A 17,642-nucleotide genomic window follows, 5' to 3' on the forward strand; every position below is an offset into this window, starting at 1 on the left:
GGGCAGCTGGGGGGACACAGGGGCAAACCTTGCATTGGACACCTCCCTGGGGATGGGGACAGGCTGAGCCTGGGCTGGGATTTGGGCCTAGGTTGTCAGGGTCCATGGCTAGGCGGTGGGGACTGGAGACTCGGCCCAGCTATGGCATCACTGGGGCAGGGGCTTGCAGCCCCGGGATGCGGAAGTGGGACCAGGGGGAGCTCGGAGGGGGCTGGTTCGAGCTGTCAAGGCCTATTAGTACCCTTGGGGCCCTGTCCGCAGCAGTAAGAGCTGACTGCACAGAGCTGCCCAGATCTGGCTGGTTGTATCTGCTGTCGTACACCTCCCAGCCCAATGTGCAGTCAGCAGACACGGGAGTGAGGCTGCTCCTTCCCTCAGCCAAAGAGGTCTGCAGTGCTGGCAGCCACAGGCTGGTTTCCGTGTTGCTGGGCTGAAGCATGTGGCCTTTGTCATGGCTGGTGTAGCAGCGCTCTGCCGGCTCTGTGCCCTCGCAAACAGCCCCATGGTGCGGTCGTAAGGGTCCTTCCTAAGAGCACTGCCATTATGTGCTACAGCTCCAGTTCAGCCTGTCTGTATAAAGCCTCCATGTGAACTTAAGTCTCCTTCCAAGCTGTGGTATAATCTTCTAAAAAAGTGGTTTGTTTGTTTGTTTGTTTGTTTTTTCTCTGAAGACTTAGGTTTCTTGTGGGATTTTCTGTTTGTTTTTAAGGATGGGTGAAGCCATACTTACCTAAATTAACACGCTGAGCTGGGCTCAGAAGGTCCTTCTCCCTCCTGTCCATGGCCACAGCCTTTCTTCGATGAATATTATTCCCCTTCAGCCTCTTTGGCATTAACTACCCATATAATCTATTGCTCACTTGTTTCAGGCAGTACCATGGGTCAAATTAATAATTTAGCATGTGGGGTTAATGCAAGTTTATATAGTAACCAGGTAGAGACATTGTTAATTAAATCAGCTGTTTTACAGCAGCACCTTTACAAAGGTATAAAAGTTAAAGCAGAACCTAACTTTTACGAAGACATCTCCCAAACTGCCAGGTAATGAGTACTTTTTTCACAGATAAATAAACCAAGAGGCAGAAGATCCAAGTGATTTGCCCTCTGAACGGAAAAGGTGCCAAAAATGGAGATTTAAACTAGGTATAGTAATCCTTCTTCCTATATGGCCTATTTAAATGAAAGACATTAGTCACTAGTAGAAACCAAGTGGAAATGATCTTGGTTTTTTGTGTTTAGTCATACCATACAATTTGTATATAGCAGTAAAACATCATTTTGTCAGGAAAGGGGGAAGCAGGCAGCTCACTCAACCTTTGTACTAACTGCTCCAAATACCAGCAAGTGCTCTAAGTTTCCCCTTTTAATGACTACTGCACCAGAAATGCAGGCTCTGACTTGAGGAGGAGGTAGTAAAAGAAGGAAGCGGGTCAAGTACATAACTTCTGCAACCGAACGTCAGTTGAGAGCAAGACCAAGGCTGCAGCATGAAGTCTTATATGGGGCCATGCAAACCTCCTTCCTGCTCTCCCACAGTGCAGAGTGCTGCCTCTGACACCACGTTCTCCAGTGTGCACGCTGAAGCTGTGCAGAGCTAGAGAAAAAGATATTAAAACCTTTACTGCATGAGTACTCAAGGCTCATAAAATTCTATAAAACAAAACCCAGGTACAGTATTAGATGAAATCTACCAAATCTTTCTTTAGCCTGTAAAGGTCAGCTTTTGCAAAGAATGGGATATCATCAAGTTTTAAGATTTTTTAGAAAACCGATTGCAAGCATAAGCAAATAGTAACTTACTGTTAAGGCTGTTCAGAGGAAGCAATGTGTCACTGGGGTAAATTTGACTGTGGAGAAAAACCTCCACCTGAAGATAAGAGTCATGTTAATTTGTAAATGTTTACAGATCTCTCATTTGGGTATAATGGAAATGCAGCGCCTGGTTCTTCTGAGCTTAAAACAACGGAGGAATTGCACCCAGCTGGATACAAATGGCCCTTCTGAAACAAATTCTTTATTCTGCTTTCAGCTAGGTTTTATTCTAAATCAGGAGCAGGAAAGACTTCTTACAAGCTTTATTCTTTGTTAATTGTAGAAAGTGAAGACTGCAGTGGTAACTTTCGATGAAGGCTCTGTTTCCCTGCATTGTAAAGAACAATGAGAAGATGGCAATCCTCTTGAAATGTGTTATTCCACAATGCTACTACTGCTATAAAAACTGAGAATAGGATAAAACAATAGTATTAACTGTCATCCTAAAGAAAGAAGGATTCCATCTTCTGTCAGCTAAAGCTTCACAAATGTGAAGTGTATTTGAAGTTCATTTTAAGTTCCAGGAAAGTCGTAATTTCTAAGTTGGTAGGCAGAAAACAGTAATTTAAGGGTAACCAGTATCACAAACTTCATCCTATGGAAGTATATACTTGATAGAGATTATGGAGGCTATCACTTAGCCCTTTGTTAAATTCTTCCTTTGTTAATTTCGTATGTGATGGATATTATTTTTGTTGGATCAGATCTACTAGTTGAAACCAGTAGGATGTCAAGAAGACAACCATGTGATGAGTTATGAAGCATGTTAAAACCCGCTCTAAATTATATCACGGTGTTTGATGCCACACTGCAAACTAAAAGTGGTAATTGTGGGATTTCCCTTTTTTATTTTATTTTTAAATTCAAATTCAAAGTGTGAGATGTGATAAAAGGTATCTATCTATGCTTTCAGCTATAATTACACAACAGTTCACCTGGCTACCTACCACAAGGGTTGAAGTTTTAGTTCTTCCCATTTGACTTCACTGTACACCTAAAACGGATGTGGAACAAATGTCCACCTCCCTAAGATAAATTAGAAATGCAGGATAAAATAATTAAAGGTGTAACTCTGAAAGCAAAGTACACTTTATAGCAAATAAGATGTTTATATAGTGCTGTTGGTCACAAATAATTTGTGGTCTTTGACTGCTGGTGGCTTGAATTACAAAATACTTAATTCTCATACTTACTTAAAATAGTGCTGATCCTTATAGCTGTGTTAGATGTTTCTGCAGCGATCTGCACCTTCCTCCCACCTCGTACACGTGGATCAATTCAGTGGTGGAGTGTGTAGTGCATCCCAGTGGCAGCATTACTACCAAAAACCTCTTTGATGTCAAAGATTACTTACATGCATCTGTTCTGAGATTTGCAAGGAGCAGGTTAAAAGCCACAGCTGGAGAATTAAAAGCTAAAAGGATACTGGGGTAGCGTAAAGAAAAGGGTGGGGAGAAGAGAAGAATCTGACGTTGAATAGCCTATAGCAAAACCCAGAAGTGGACACAGTGCACACTTAAACAGATTTTCTTACTATCTTTTTTGGGTAGCAGTTATTCTAAGAGCTGTTCAGAAAGTTATTCAGAGGCAATAAATTTTCCTTGACAGTACTAAAAGTGAAAAGAACTGTCTCTCAAATACTTGAATATTTTGTTAACCTTTTAATTTACAGATTACAATTTTGGAGGACATTCTCTGTGAACTGTATTGGCTGTTGCAATTAGAGGTTGTTTTGAAAATCAAACCTGCACTGAATTATTAGACAATGAATTGGTGACTAGCATTTGAGTGGCAATCTAAGTTTTTTAAGGATATCCTGTTCTTGATCAGTTTACCTGCATTAGGAAGTACTCACAAAAAAAGACATTGAGTTTTCTAATCCATCTCTAGACTGCCATTTTCACAACAGAAACAGATGCAGTAGCTGCATAAGTGTGCAGTGATCCCTTCAGAGAGTACTGAAACAGAAAAAAAAAAAATGCTTAAGGGAAACAGGGTCTAATAAACAAAAATGATGTAGTGCCTGTGAAATAAAGATGAAAATAAGATTCACGTATTATAAATCCTGTTGCAACTCAGCCTTGTAGCATGTTTTCACATAAAAGCAATGGCTGAATCATAACAACAAATGTGTTGAAACAATGGTATCAAAATACTGCTGTGGTCTGAATTACTTCACACAAATCAGCTGTAGAGATAGGCCATAAGTATTGCCTTTTACCTTAAAAAGGTACTTCAGCAATTCAGTGGCAGCTGTTCTCACAACTGTAGTTTTTCTCCCCTTCTTGTCAGCTCTTTCCTGATGGTGTTTCTAAACTCATTTGCAGGATGTTAAAGAGACGCTATCTCACAAAAAAATCTTAACAGACTTCAGGGACTGTTTTCCCAGTGAGAAGATAAAGCATGACTAGCATTCGGGAAGTGAGTGGTGAGTTATAATTACATTTATGTCACTGCTGAAGTGAGTATATAACATTCTTGTCAAACTCTGAGGCATGAATTAACATCAAATACTTGGTCTGCAGTAATGTGTCTGACTTACTTTCGTTAATTTTGCCAGACGCAGCTGAATCAGTTCTGGTTTCTTACTGAACTTCAGTTTGCTGTCTTAGTACTGCAGAAATAGTGTCTCACAAAAACTATCTGCCTCTCCCAGTCTTTTTCTAGAAAAATAAACTAGTTTTATTAATTCATTCTTAATTTTCATAAGAATATTTTTGGTTGAGTTATTCACCCTTTTACTGTCTCTAAATCACAATGAAATTATTAATCAGTATTTTTTTTAAGAAATCTTTTAGTCTTTGAATGATATTAATACTTAATTTTATTTCAGGACTTTTCCTTCCATCTCCCTGACAAACTCTCCAAATTCCTGAGAAACACAACCTGTTTTTTTCTGAAGTTGTTGAAGCTGGTATGAGCAGAGTGGAGGGCAGTTTTTTTAGCCCTGCAAAGCAACCTGGTATTTGAAATGCTGAAGAGGAAATTACGGTTTTGCCACAACTCACGCTTCAGGCTTTTCTTGGGTCTAACTCTTATTTTAGTAATCATTTCTGTTCTGAAAGTTAACCAGAAACAAGACTTCTTAAACCGGAGACATCTAGAGCTGACAGAAGAAGATCCTGTTGGCAGTGTTAACTGCACCAAGATTATAGAGGGGGATGTAGAAGAAATTCAAAAGGTAAAGCTTCAGACACTGTCAGTGTCTTTTAAGAAACGCCCCAGACTAACGACGAATGATTATATTAACATGACAGCAGACTGCGCCTCCTTCACCAAGACCAGGAAATACATCATGGAACCTCTCAGCCATGAAGAAGCGGAATTTCCAATTGCTTATTCAATAGTGGTTTATCACAAAATTGAGATGCTTGATAGACTTCTAAGATCAATCTATGCCCCTCAGAATTTTTACTGCATTCATGTTGACAAAAAGTCTCCAGAATCTTTTTTTGCTGCGGTGAAGGGAATAGTCTCATGTTTTGATAATGTCTTTATTTCCAGCCAGTTAGAGAGTGTTGTATATGCTTCATGGAGCAGGGTGCAGGCAGACATTAACTGCATGAAAGACCTCTACAGAAGAAGCTCAAACTGGAAATACCTAATAAACCTCTGTGGCATGGACTTCCCTATAAAGACCAACCAGGAAATAGTAGAGAAATTAAAAGCCCTTAAAGGTGAAAACAGCTTGGAAACAGAAAAAATGCCCGTTTATAAAGAAGTAAGGTGGAAAAAGCACCATGAGGTTATTGATGGTAAAATAAAGAACACAGGCATAGACAAAAAACTACCGCCTCTCAGTACTCCGATTTTTTCTGGTAGTGCCTATTTTGTAGTTAGCAGGCGGTTTGTAGAATATGTATTAGAAAGCAGCAAAATACTCCAGTTTGTTGAGTGGGCAAAAGACACTTACAGCCCAGATGAGTACCTGTGGGCAACAATTCAGAGGATCCCTGAAGTCCCAGGTGCAGTTTCTTCTAGTGACAAGTACGACGTTTCTGACATGAACGCACTGGCCAGGTTTGTCAAGTGGCAGTACTTTGAAGGTGACGTGTCCAAAGGTGCACCCTACCCACCATGCAGCGGAGTTCACGTTCGCTCTGTCTGTGTTTTTGGGGTGGGAGACCTGAGCTGGATGCTGCGAAACCACCACCTGTTTGCTAATAAGTTTGACACTGATGTTGACCCTTTCGCAGTGAAATGTTTGGAAGAGTATTTGCGGCACAAAGCTTTGTATCTGCAAAAGAATTGAAATACTGCATGCTCCTACCAGGAAACGTAGGCACAGAAGGTATGCAGCTACGTACTTTTAACACGTAACACCGATGGTGGTGATGTTGATGACGAGTATAACGGTTCTCACTGTGTTGGCATGGTGGTGGTGATGCCCTCCTTGCCTTGTCCGTAGAGAGAAGACATATCTCAAGTGAAGATGGGGATGCTTAGTGTTGTACACTGAGGCTTGGAACTTTGGCTACAAAATCAAAGACGGCAATTTTTGGAAGGCCAACTATTTGGAATATTTATTTTCTAAAAGGTGTAATTAATGGACTTTGTTTGGCTAAACTATTTAAGGCTTGGAAAATGCATGTTGTTCATAATTGTTACTGAAAGGGAAAGATGAAGAAAGGAAAAGGAAAAGAAAAAAAAATTACGGGGAAAAAAGCAGCTGGACTGCACAGACTTCATGCTGCGTACTGAAAGATCTCAGGAAAATAACATTAGAATTGATCTGGAAACTAGAAAAAAAGGGAATATACTGAAGCCAGCTGTTGTAATTCAACTTAAATCTGATTGCTGTAGTTCTGTAATACATAATTCTTAATCCTCCTGAAAATTTCATCTTCAGCATGGAGTGTTAAGGATTTGTGTTTGAATTTTGTAGCCAAATCTTGCTTTTGTACTCTTAAACCCCCCTGATAATGTGATATAAAGTTTATACACTAGTTTTTTAATTACATGTTCTCAGGGAAACTTAGTTTTGTGCCTGATGAGAGCTAGACTTGTAATTTTACACTTCTTACTGTATCAGACTGAAGTTTCTCAAAAACTTAAAAGAACTGCAGTAGTGTCTAAATGTCACTGATGGAACTGCTGGTTTCTGCTTCCTGCCAAGCTCAACTTGCATTCCAGATTCTTTTAAAATTGAGTAGGCAAAAATAAAATTGTTTTTCTAAATGGTACCGTAACTTCCTACAATTAAAGCCCTTCTAAAAGCACCACCCAAAGGTCCTAGTGATAAAGATCTAAAATGTTTTTATTGTAGGTTACCATACACAACTGAAACTGCAGCTGATGCTGAAGAAAGTCCTACCTTTCTTCCCTATGTTTGTTCGTTCGTTCATGTCTGTGCTTGTTTAGGTTTAGCTGGTGCAGCTGATTTTTATTTATTTGCTTCTTTTGGTGGAAGGGAAAGGAGGAAATCTGGATGAGTTTTGTTCCAGCCTAGGCCTCTGCTTAGTTTAGCTGCTGCAGTGGGGTACAGAAGCGTGGTGATGAAAGAATAGGACACTGTGAGGGATGCTATTATTTCTTTCCATATCAATTCAGGTTTGTTATGCATAGCTACTGCCGGGTGTCTCATCTTACTCCGGAGATGACAGTGGAATTAATTACAGACACCAGCAAATGACAAAACAGACTACTTTTTTTTTGCCTTTTGTACTGTTGCTGTGACGGCAGCGTGTGTTTCTTACAAAGGTAGTTTGTCCTGGAGTTTCTTCAAAGGTGATCCCTAATACTTAGACATTAGCATAATGAAATGTTTACTGTTGATCATGCGAACAGCTAGGGAGGCAAGCAATTTAAGTTGAAATAGGGCGTATTCTTGCCAACTCCCCACTTCAAAACCACCTGAAAGCTGTTTAGGACATCTTCAGAGACTCTCACACGATGCATTAACAGGTAATTAAAGCCTGTAAGCTGAAACAGTGGGGGAAATGCCCTGTTTTCCAAATGCTTTGGCTTTTCTACAAGAATGGTCTTACAGTCAGTTGTGCTCTACCCACCTTTGCACAACCTACAACAAGGTGTAACTTCACTGCATGTAGTACTGAGAAATTCCATGAAGTCAAGTTGTATTTAGCAGACAGGAAGCTGTTTTTAACAATTTCCACCTAAAGGCAAGCTTCTATGAGATGAGATCTGCTGGTTCCAATAGACTGAAAAAGTGATAATGAAGTTCTCTGCACAGGATGGACTGCTGACTCAATTGCTTGAAATCTGCTGGAGCGTCGACCCCTTTAACCACCTATTCCAGCCTTTTTTGTACTTACTCATTTGTATAATGCGTAATGTCTGTCTGTATCTCTGTTGTTAATGATACTGCTACTGTAAACTAGACAGTGAAGATGCTGCTTGGCTGGGTGCTGCAAACGTTACTGTTTGGGTAGAGTCAAGAGAGATCCTGTCTACGCTTGCTGTATGTTCTGTACAGTAGGAGAAATAGCAGAACAGCGCTGTTTAGCGCACATTCTCCATGTGATAAGGAGGAATTTCTTTTTCTTCTGGGGATAGTGAATCATGAAAACACCCCACTTCCCTAAAACTCATTTGTGGAATTGGCACCCTGATCTAGTAGATTTTAAAGGGTCTAGAAAGGCAGTTTCATGAAAAGAACTCAATCTCCTGAACAAGTACCAAATGTGCCAAAAGAAATTAATATATTAATTAAAGGTATTGCAATTCTGTGTACAGAAAAGACACCATAGTCAGCTATAATGGATAGACAAAGCAATCTAACTTAGATTAGTATTTCACAGAATCTGCCAAGAAACTTAGCCAAAATAATCACCATTATAGAACCAAGCAACTGTGGCTCCACCAACAAAACTCAAATAAAATCTAGATTATATGCCTTACTGACATCAGCAGTTGGTTTTTCGTAACTTGTCTGAATTTTCTAGGTGTTTGGAGGGCTGGAGTAAAAGTCTGGTACCAGCTTGAGTGAACATGAAAGAAAAATGCTTCACTGATCCTGCAGCAACAAGCTAATCTTGATGCTGTGTCGAAGACACGGAACTATTTGTTTGGAACAGCTGAAAATTAAAAGCTTAATGATTACATCAACCCTTCAACCATTAATTCTGAATATAGTGGTGCTTTTAATACAAGAAAACTGGTAGTTTACTCTGATCACCTTCAGGTTCCCTCCCAGGGAAAAGGTAACACACAGACCTGCAGCAGGATTAAACTTGGAAACTGTACAGGGGATAAATGGAATCCATGAGAGTGCCTGCTTTTTCTGGTCCCTGCTGCATGGACCTACACCAGCCCTTGCACTGTGACCTTATCTTCCTTTGGGCAGCTAGGAGGGAAAATGGGTTGCATCCTGTCTACCAAACAACAGTTTTTTTTGTCTATATTTTAAAGCTAGTTCAGTTTCTCAGTCCAGCTGACCAGTGCTGGGAAAGAATGAGTAGCCAGTGAAGCTGTGGCTGAAGTAACATGTATGCCATTCAAAATCTCCTAACTTGTCTTTTAACTTTCCACAGCAGTATTTTCTGAAAGAGCTCAGCGCGTTGGAGGCACTGCTCTAGTTCAATCCCCACTCACACATAAGCATTTTGAGTGGCCCTAGTATTAATAACGATTTGCTTGGTTTACTGATAGTAACTGTGGTAACCAAGTATCCTGTATCACTAAGAGTCACCGGGCTGAAAGCCTTTAGGCTCAAAGGCTGATCTGATCCCAGAAACCTAATACTTCTGCTTTCATCTAAAACCTCCTTCCTTCCTTAGGTTTGGTTTGACAGGAAGCATGTGTTTGGCTCTCTCACTGCTTCCTCTCTAGCACAACCGAAAATGACAGGAAACCTTCAAGATGAACACTGCAGTTATAATTAAGGTCACCAGCCAGATCACCATTACTTGGTACATTTTCAAGTGGCCTGATGATTAAAAATTGACCTGGGTTATAACATGAATGCATTAGAAGATAAAAATTAAACAAGAGGCCATCTGCTCCAACATACCATGATGATAAGGAGGACTTAATCCCCTTCTCCAGATTCAGTGTTATTGCGAGCTCTGAGTGGCTGTGACAGTCATTAAAAATAATAAATGTGATTTAATTTCTGTTGCAATATTTCACTGTTTTAAGGTATAGCTTCTTTTACCCTTGAAAATTTTAGTGGTGGATATTTTAGTCACTTACAGAATATACAAAAGAGCTAATATTATAGTGAGCACCTCTTTCCTCAATTGCATAATGGGAAATTGTATTATGTAAAATGGCTTCCCAGTTCCAGTTGGCAATACTGTTAACCCGCAGCTTATCATTTCAATAAACTAGTAGACCAGTTTTCAAATCCTAGTTAGTTACACTATCTAGATAGTGACAATGCCAAGACAGGGAAATAATCCGCTCTGTGCCCTCCTTTAAATTCTGTGGCTCTGAAACTGAGCATTCCTGTTGGAGTCTTACACATGGTTGGGTTCTTCTAGGATTAAAATTAACATTTTAATTTATTTGTCTTCTATAGCTATAATAGAGCTTGACAAGAAAAAATTAAGAACACAACCAAATCCTTTAACTCAAAACAATGTATTTAAAAATAAGTTTTTTTCAAAAAAACACCCCAAGTTATGTAGAAAAAATGATAAATAAAAAAATTCAGCTAAGAAACACTTGTCAGGATGGACCCTGAGCAGACGTCATCTGTTAAAATCAATGTCATGTACTCCAAGACAGGATGCTGCAACGTTTTCTGACAGATACTGGTCTAACTATACATTTTAAAAGTAATTTCCTCTGGACTTGGGAACCTAGGCCTACTGGAAGATCTAATCACAAACAAGTAATGATCTTGTATTCTGTATTCTGAAATCATACTAATCTTACCTATCTTAAATTTTTTATTTTTCAAGGACTTGACCCTACCTTTGTTCTCTCATTTAAACAAGCAGTATTTCAGAAATCCGTTAGCAGAATATGTTTTGTTACTGAAGTCTCCACTACCTTTAATTAAATTAGTTTGTCTACATCAAAACCCTTTACCTCTCTTGCTTTCAATCGACTTGCCTTTGCTACACGGTGGGGTGCGGAGCAGGCATGGTGGCATGGATTCAAAGTGTATGATACCAACTGGTGTGTGATAGGGAAAGTGAAAGTTGTGGCTTAGCATCAACAGTTACAGGTGAGTCTTGAATATATATTTTGCTACTAGCTGTGTGAATTGCATTAGTGATGCTGGAAAGAGGGATTTCCCAACTGATTATGTGAAATGAGTTTAATTTAGAAAACATACTGGAAGAGTGCACATTACCTGCCTGTAGGTAACGCTCGTAATCCTGCTTAATAGTAGGCTGATCTTAATTAAGCATGTTGCTTCCACCAGGCAGTTAAACCTTAATTACCTCTTTGAACTACTAGGTTATTAGGATGATGTTGTCATAGCTCCTCTACCAGCAGGAGTTGAAATGTTGTCACCCTTAATTCCGAGCTAATCCCAGCCACCCTTCGTGCCTTTTCGGGTTTAAGGCAGATGGGTCCTTCTGCCAAAACCAGCAAACCTACTGTTAACAGCACACGAACCCTCGCTGGCCAGGCCAGGCGCCTTCCTGCCCACATGGGGCTCATGACCCCAGTGGGTTAATTTATTCTGGACCAAGCAGTGCTGGTTTGGCTGCTTGCATGGCATGTCTGCGCTGGGGCTGCAGAGCACGGGCACGCTGGTAAGAAATAACCTCTCACACACCTGTAAGCCTTGCATCCTGAGGCGTTCAATGCCTCTTGCTACAGCGGCCCCCGAAGGACGGAGGGGATTTGCTTTTTACACTGGACCAAACCTGTGAGAACCTGCTCTGGGGCAGTGAGACCAAAAGCATTTTCTTTCTTCTGTGCATGTGGCACTGTAGCACTGGGCAGCTGTTGCTCATGGGATACATAAATCCGTAAAAACGGTCAGACAGCCATGAAACTTAAAAAGTTCAGAAATAATAAATGTCCAGACGACACAACTCTTCTTTAAGGACGTCTGCTAGGAGGTAAAATACAAGCACCACACATACTTTTCCCTTCCTTTCTCCCTCCCTCCATTCCCACTAAATTTAATCTGAATTGCTGCCATGACAGAAAACACAGTAAACAGGATGTTTAGTAACAGATAATGCCCCTGCTTCCATGCCTGCTCCTTAGGGCAACTGGCCTTTGGAGAGCCCTTCTTCTCCTCAAATGACCAAAACCAGACAGGCCAGAGAGAAACTTCATTTTGCGTTCACAGGAACTAGTCAAAGCATTTTGCCTTTCCTGTTTTTTAACCTTTTCTGCCTACTCACCCCCTGCAACTGAGGGCACAAAGTCTCTTCCTCGCTCTCTCCAGTCTCACGGGCTTTTTGCTTCCTTAGCATGCAAGCCTTTTCCCATCCTTGCCTCCTTGGTTCAGCCTCCTGTCTCCTTTTCTCCTCCTGTCATGATCCACTGGGAAGAGACGGCACATCTAAAGAAATGCCAACAGACCTTGCCAAACCTAACTTCAGGTGGCCAAGGTACAAGGAGAAGTGAAGTTTCAGTACAACTATTTTTCAGCTGAGGTTACAGATCCTACTCAGTGCAAGCTTAATTAAATGTTTTGTCCCTGAAGGCTGTCTTCCCCTTCCCACAGCTTCCCATCCCCCAGGTCCCACCGACATCTAGGCTGAAAACGTGGTGCAAGTTCCCTTTAACTATGTATATAAGCATGAGAATCCTTTGGTGGATTATCTGTCCATCTTTCTTCTGCAGTTTACTCTGAATCTGACAATCTTTCTAAATTGATACAATGATTATATATTTGGATATACAGGGAGAATAAATAAGCATTCTCCCAGCAGCTGAAACCTTTATAGGTACTTCCTACTCTGTAAAATCTGCAAAGGCACATATTTTATCTTTCTGAATTATGATTCAAAATAAGAAGTACTACATACACCACTTTTACAATTTTGCTACATTTACTTAAGTGTTAGAGTAACGGATGGACATTCAGGATAAAATAAAAATTTAAGCCATGAATGTAAGTTAAATTCCATAATTTAGAAATAGTTTTCATTATTTTACACAACACTTAAAACATATTTCTTAGGTGCTATAGGACTTTTCATAAAAAACATTCAAACTAAGTGTTTTAAATGGAGTACAGTCAACACTGCACTGTCGTACAACTGAAAGGCATACTTATTTATTTATTTAGGGGAAGAATGAGAAGAGTAGTTTCTTCCATTTTTCAGCATAGCTCTAGCCTTCAATACCTCTGTGGAAGGGGAAGAACCAGTGAAGAGAGAAGTGGGACCCAGAGAATCTATTAGGTCTTGTATGTGAGATGTGATTTTGTTTCTCAATTTGGTAGCTATTTCTTAACTTAATTATTTAGTAAATTCAGAATCTCAAGTCCTCTTATAAATAATTGCTTTTGCGTGGCTGCCGTTATTCTCTGGCAGAGAATAATTTAAAAGATCAGGGTTTTCTTTTAAAGGAAACCCTTAGCTGCAACTGTCCAGTTCAGTTTTTATCAGAATTCTTAAAATAAATACTCCAGGAAAGGGGAGTCATTCCTAAATGCCTCTGATCTATCTTCATGGGGGTGTAATCACAAAAATCTCAAAGCCCACAGAAGCCCCATATTCTTCAGGTCTAACTAAACCAGTATTGAATATACTGAAAGCATATATCGCCAGGGTTTTCTGTATTTTTGAAGTCTCATTTCTTTTACCTGGGAATGTATCAGAATCTGCAGTCAGTATAGTGGTCTTTCACCCTTCTTGACCTTCAAAGGTTGAATTTTTACTAGTAGCCTCTTCTAGACTGGCAGCTCAGCTGTGTAATCCATGTACTTTAGTTAATTTGCAGGAAACTGAGAAATTTCCACCAACGAAGCATCTTTCTAGCATTAAAAATAGTCATGTGGAATTTTATTTAAATGAGAGGGAAAATCTCTTCATTATCTGCAGATGAATGACAGAGACTGGAACAGTGACTCAAAAAACTAAACGTATGTTAAGAGCAGAAAACACTGGAAAGTGACAATCAGGGTGGAACAGAATGACAACCTATCAAAATATTTCACACAGCTCTGTCTGAGATGCTCCGGTAGCACCAGAGGCTTGCTGTAACTCATTTTCCCACGTTCCACGCCTCCACTTTGTCACCCCCACAAAGTCCCAGCATATTGTTCCCTTTTTCTACCTGTTCTGTTATTTTAAACTTAGTATTCTTTTCAAAAGAATACTGCCATTTCTGTCTGGGATTAGTCAAATGGTTCCAGACATTACCGACAGAACTGCGCTGTGAGGTGGGCAGGCTGCCTACTGCATGTACTGTAAAGGTATCTGCCCATTAACGGCAGTTGTATTTCAGAGGATCAGTTAGCCCAGATGAAGCTGGGAATAGTGATTAAAAAAAAAAAAAAACACAAAAACCAAAAAACCTGAAAAATAATGAGGACAATTAGCACTTTCTGGTACTGTTGTGACCACCTTTTGGTTCTGCTCACATCCTCAAGTGAAGCCACAGATTAATCCATTTGTATGACACAACAGTGGGAGAGTAGAATATAGTTCCCTGCTTTTTCTTGGAGTGCAGTCAGGAGGAAAAAAACCAGCCTGTGCTTGTACAAGTCCCTCTTTGTGTCCCAAGAGGAGTCATCACAATCAGCCCAATCTTCTCCTATGTGCTGCTCTAGGAACATATTTGGCTTTTTGGCCGTTTCAAGATTGGTGTAAAGGTAGCTATAATGATGAACTGTAGAGAAGCAAATCTGGTTTGTGTGGTTATTTTCATGTAGGCCTCCTCTGCCTGTATGTCTGGACTTGTACAGTACTTTTTAAAACTACCGTAAAAAAGGCTAAATGCATGTGTTTGTGTAGCCTGCCATCTCTCTGGACAGGAACAGGCACTTAGACTTACGTAGACTGAGAAACTACATTACACAGGTGGTTATATGGAATATGTAGTCAAACAATCCCATGCAAAAGCTTGGCTTAGATTTGGTACATCAGAATATACCAGTGGCAGTTTTATTCTTTATATATAGGCATTAGGGTTATAGTAGTATAAATAATTTTTGGCAGAAGGAAAATGTTTGTTAAGTGCGGCTCTCTTTAATTGCTGGAAAAAAGAAGGAAAAATAATTCCACCAAAATGATTTCACTTTCTGTCGAGTGTTCTGTGTCATTTGTTGGCAAAGGTAATGGAAAGAAAAATAACAGCAACAAAGAGTGACCATGAAATGGGGTTTTTTTACATTAACAGCACTGGCTCCACTTTTTTTCCCCAATATTTAGCATTACTTAAACTGCAGTAGATTACCTTGTTACAATCTGTATTTCAAGATGCTAGCCTCGGCCAATTTTAAGAAAGAACTTAAAGCACCTAATGTGGTATCTTGGATAGTTATGCCTAAAATTACCTCCCTGCCCCACTGCACCTGAAGTTAGAGTCATCTTCTTTCCATCATACTCTGATCTTTCCTGCTTTACCTAGACATGTGAACCTACATGTCTCCTTCCCCCCAGCCCACACTGTGTGTAGCTCAGAGCACAGTTAATTTTTAAGTTTGCACGAAGACATGCTGCTGTAGGCACACTCAGAGAGCTTCCCTTCCACTCCATTCCTCTCTTAGAACAGCACACTCTCTGCTTTCTTAAAAGAACAGGAAATACACGTCTCTTTCTACGCAGGAATCTGGTCTCTAAAGAAGTCACCAGCTCTATGGAGACAAGCCCTGCCTCAGTGTCGGAGGCAAACCACCAGACTAGGGGGTGGCTCAGGGTGATGGTAAGTCTCAAGAAGAGACATCCGAAAAATACCAGGCAGGAGAAGTCAGGAAAACACAACAAAACAATACCAGTTACAGTAGCCTGGACTCTGCACAGTTTCAGAAAGAAAAGTTTATCAACCACAAAAGGCGTATGCAAAGGAACCTCAGCTGGAGAAGGAAACCCGTCACTACCCTACCTTAGAAATGTCTCGTCCATTTCCAGAGAGAAGATTCTCTGACTTTATTAAAAAACAGGGCAGGTAGAATAAAATGTCAGCCTGAGTGTTACATGGCAATCTGCAGAAAAGGATTATGCTGTTGGATAAAATGCTGTCAAACAATATTTAAGAATGTCTCAAGAGACCATTGGTATTTTTTTCTCACTGGATCAATCCCAGCGGTGCAGTTCATCACGCAAATCCTGACTCCAGAGCTGCGCAGGACCCACTTGATCCTGTTACTCCTGCCATAAGGACTCCAGCTGCTGGGTAGGTTTGAGCTCCAGTGATGCCAACTTCAGTGCTCTACTGTGCATTATAAGAGGGTTCGCACTGTACATTTTTTGTTAGACACAGAACATAGCAGAGGTTTAGGAAGCACAGTGGCTTCCAGGCAAATTTAAAGTGTCTACATTAACTTAGAGCCAAAAAAAAACCTTAAATATGAGCTGTGAAAAGCAGAACAAGCGATGAGACTGCTTAGCACAAACACTTGCTTTATTTTTGCACATCGTAGGGAGATGGTAAGAAGGGACAGAGCGTTCAGTGTTAGATGTGAAAAAGTGAAGTGGCTAGGGAAGACCATAGTAGTCTAGAAAAGAAAATGGCATGGATCCATTAATTTTTTCTGTAGTCCTGTTAGTGGATATGTACTAAGAGGACATATACTGGGGAGGAAAGGAAAGGGAAAGGGAAAGGGAAAGGGAAAGGGGAAAAAAGGGGAAAAAAGGGAAAAAAGGGGAAAAAGGGAAAAAAGGGGGGAAAAAAGGGGAAAAAAGAGAAAAAGGGAAAGGGAAGGAAATCAGCCAAAGTATGGCTTTCATAAAAGCTTTTTTTTAATACTTTTTTTAATACCAGTTAAATATTAACTGGTCAGGAACAAATTAAAGACAGCAAGATATCACAGGATTATTGATTTTATTGTAACCTTATCCAAATGTCCTACTGTGGCAAGTACTATATAAATAAATACGAAGGCAGACCACCTTCCCTAAAGAACCCATATCCCAAAAACCACAGGCCAATGCACTAGAAGGCAAGTGAGATGAAGAATATATTTTGTTATACTGATATAAATAGAATAAGAAAATTATGTGGAATAAAATAGATTAGAACTAGAAAAATGGGGGGGAAATCAGGAAAACAGGAAGGCTGCTGAAAGGAGAGATAGCAGAAAGGAAGAAATAATAAAACTAGCAAAGAGTGATGATAGTAAAATGGCAGGAGATGGTGGAAGAAACTGTTGTAATGAGGTTTTGACATTTTAAGAAGTCGTCCATTCTGTCTGTTCATCATTATCCATCCTGTCCACCACTACTGTGCTGAAATATTATAAATGACTTAAAAGTTTTACTTGTGGAAAACTGCAAGTTTCTGGCAACAGAAGCTGTAGTGATCCTGACCGGGAGACGACTGTACATTTAAGAGCCAGTGACCCACAAGGCAGCTAAGCTGGACAGATGCTGTATGCCCAGTACGGCCTTCAGGCTGTGCCGTGCCGCATGCCTCCCTCCACCGCAGCCTAGGGATGGTGCTGGAGGAGCCTGGTCTTTAACAGTGCAACAGGAAGTTCTCTGGACAACGTCTTTCCTTTTTGACAGTAGAAATGATGAATACAGGTGCTTTCTTACTAGGAAATGTGTATGAACAAGCAGATCCTGGAGAAAATGGGGCACAAAAAGGAAGCCTACTGTGGTGTGGTGGGAAGCAGGGACAGGGAGCCTGGGAGGAGTACAGAGGAATTGTCCAAGAAGCCAGGGATCCGGTTGGAAAAGTTAAAGCCCTGACAGAATTAAACCTGGCCAACAAGGGATATCAAGGCCAACAAAAAGAGCTTATATAGGTACATAAAGGATAAAAAGATCAGGGACAATGTG

The 17,642-nt window shown here is 40.3% G+C and overlaps 1 protein-coding gene across 1 annotated transcript; it reads left to right on the plus strand.

Annotated features, from left to right (window-relative positions):
- Positions 1–4,783: 4,783 nt before the first annotated feature.
- Positions 4,784–6,064, plus strand: GCNT1 (glucosaminyl (N-acetyl) transferase 1, core 2). Its single transcript, XM_010147755.1, has one exon. The coding sequence runs from the start codon at positions 4,784–4,786 to the stop codon at positions 6,062–6,064; it is 1,281 nt and encodes a 426-aa protein (XP_010146057.1).
- The last annotated feature ends 11,578 nt before the right edge of the window (positions 6,065–17,642 follow it).

Source organism: Eurypyga helias, unplaced genomic scaffold, assembly GCF_000690775.1.
Source record: "Eurypyga helias isolate BGI_N326 unplaced genomic scaffold, ASM69077v1 scaffold21602, whole genome shotgun sequence".
NCBI classification, from domain to species: domain Eukaryota; kingdom Metazoa; phylum Chordata; class Aves; order Eurypygiformes; family Eurypygidae; genus Eurypyga; species Eurypyga helias.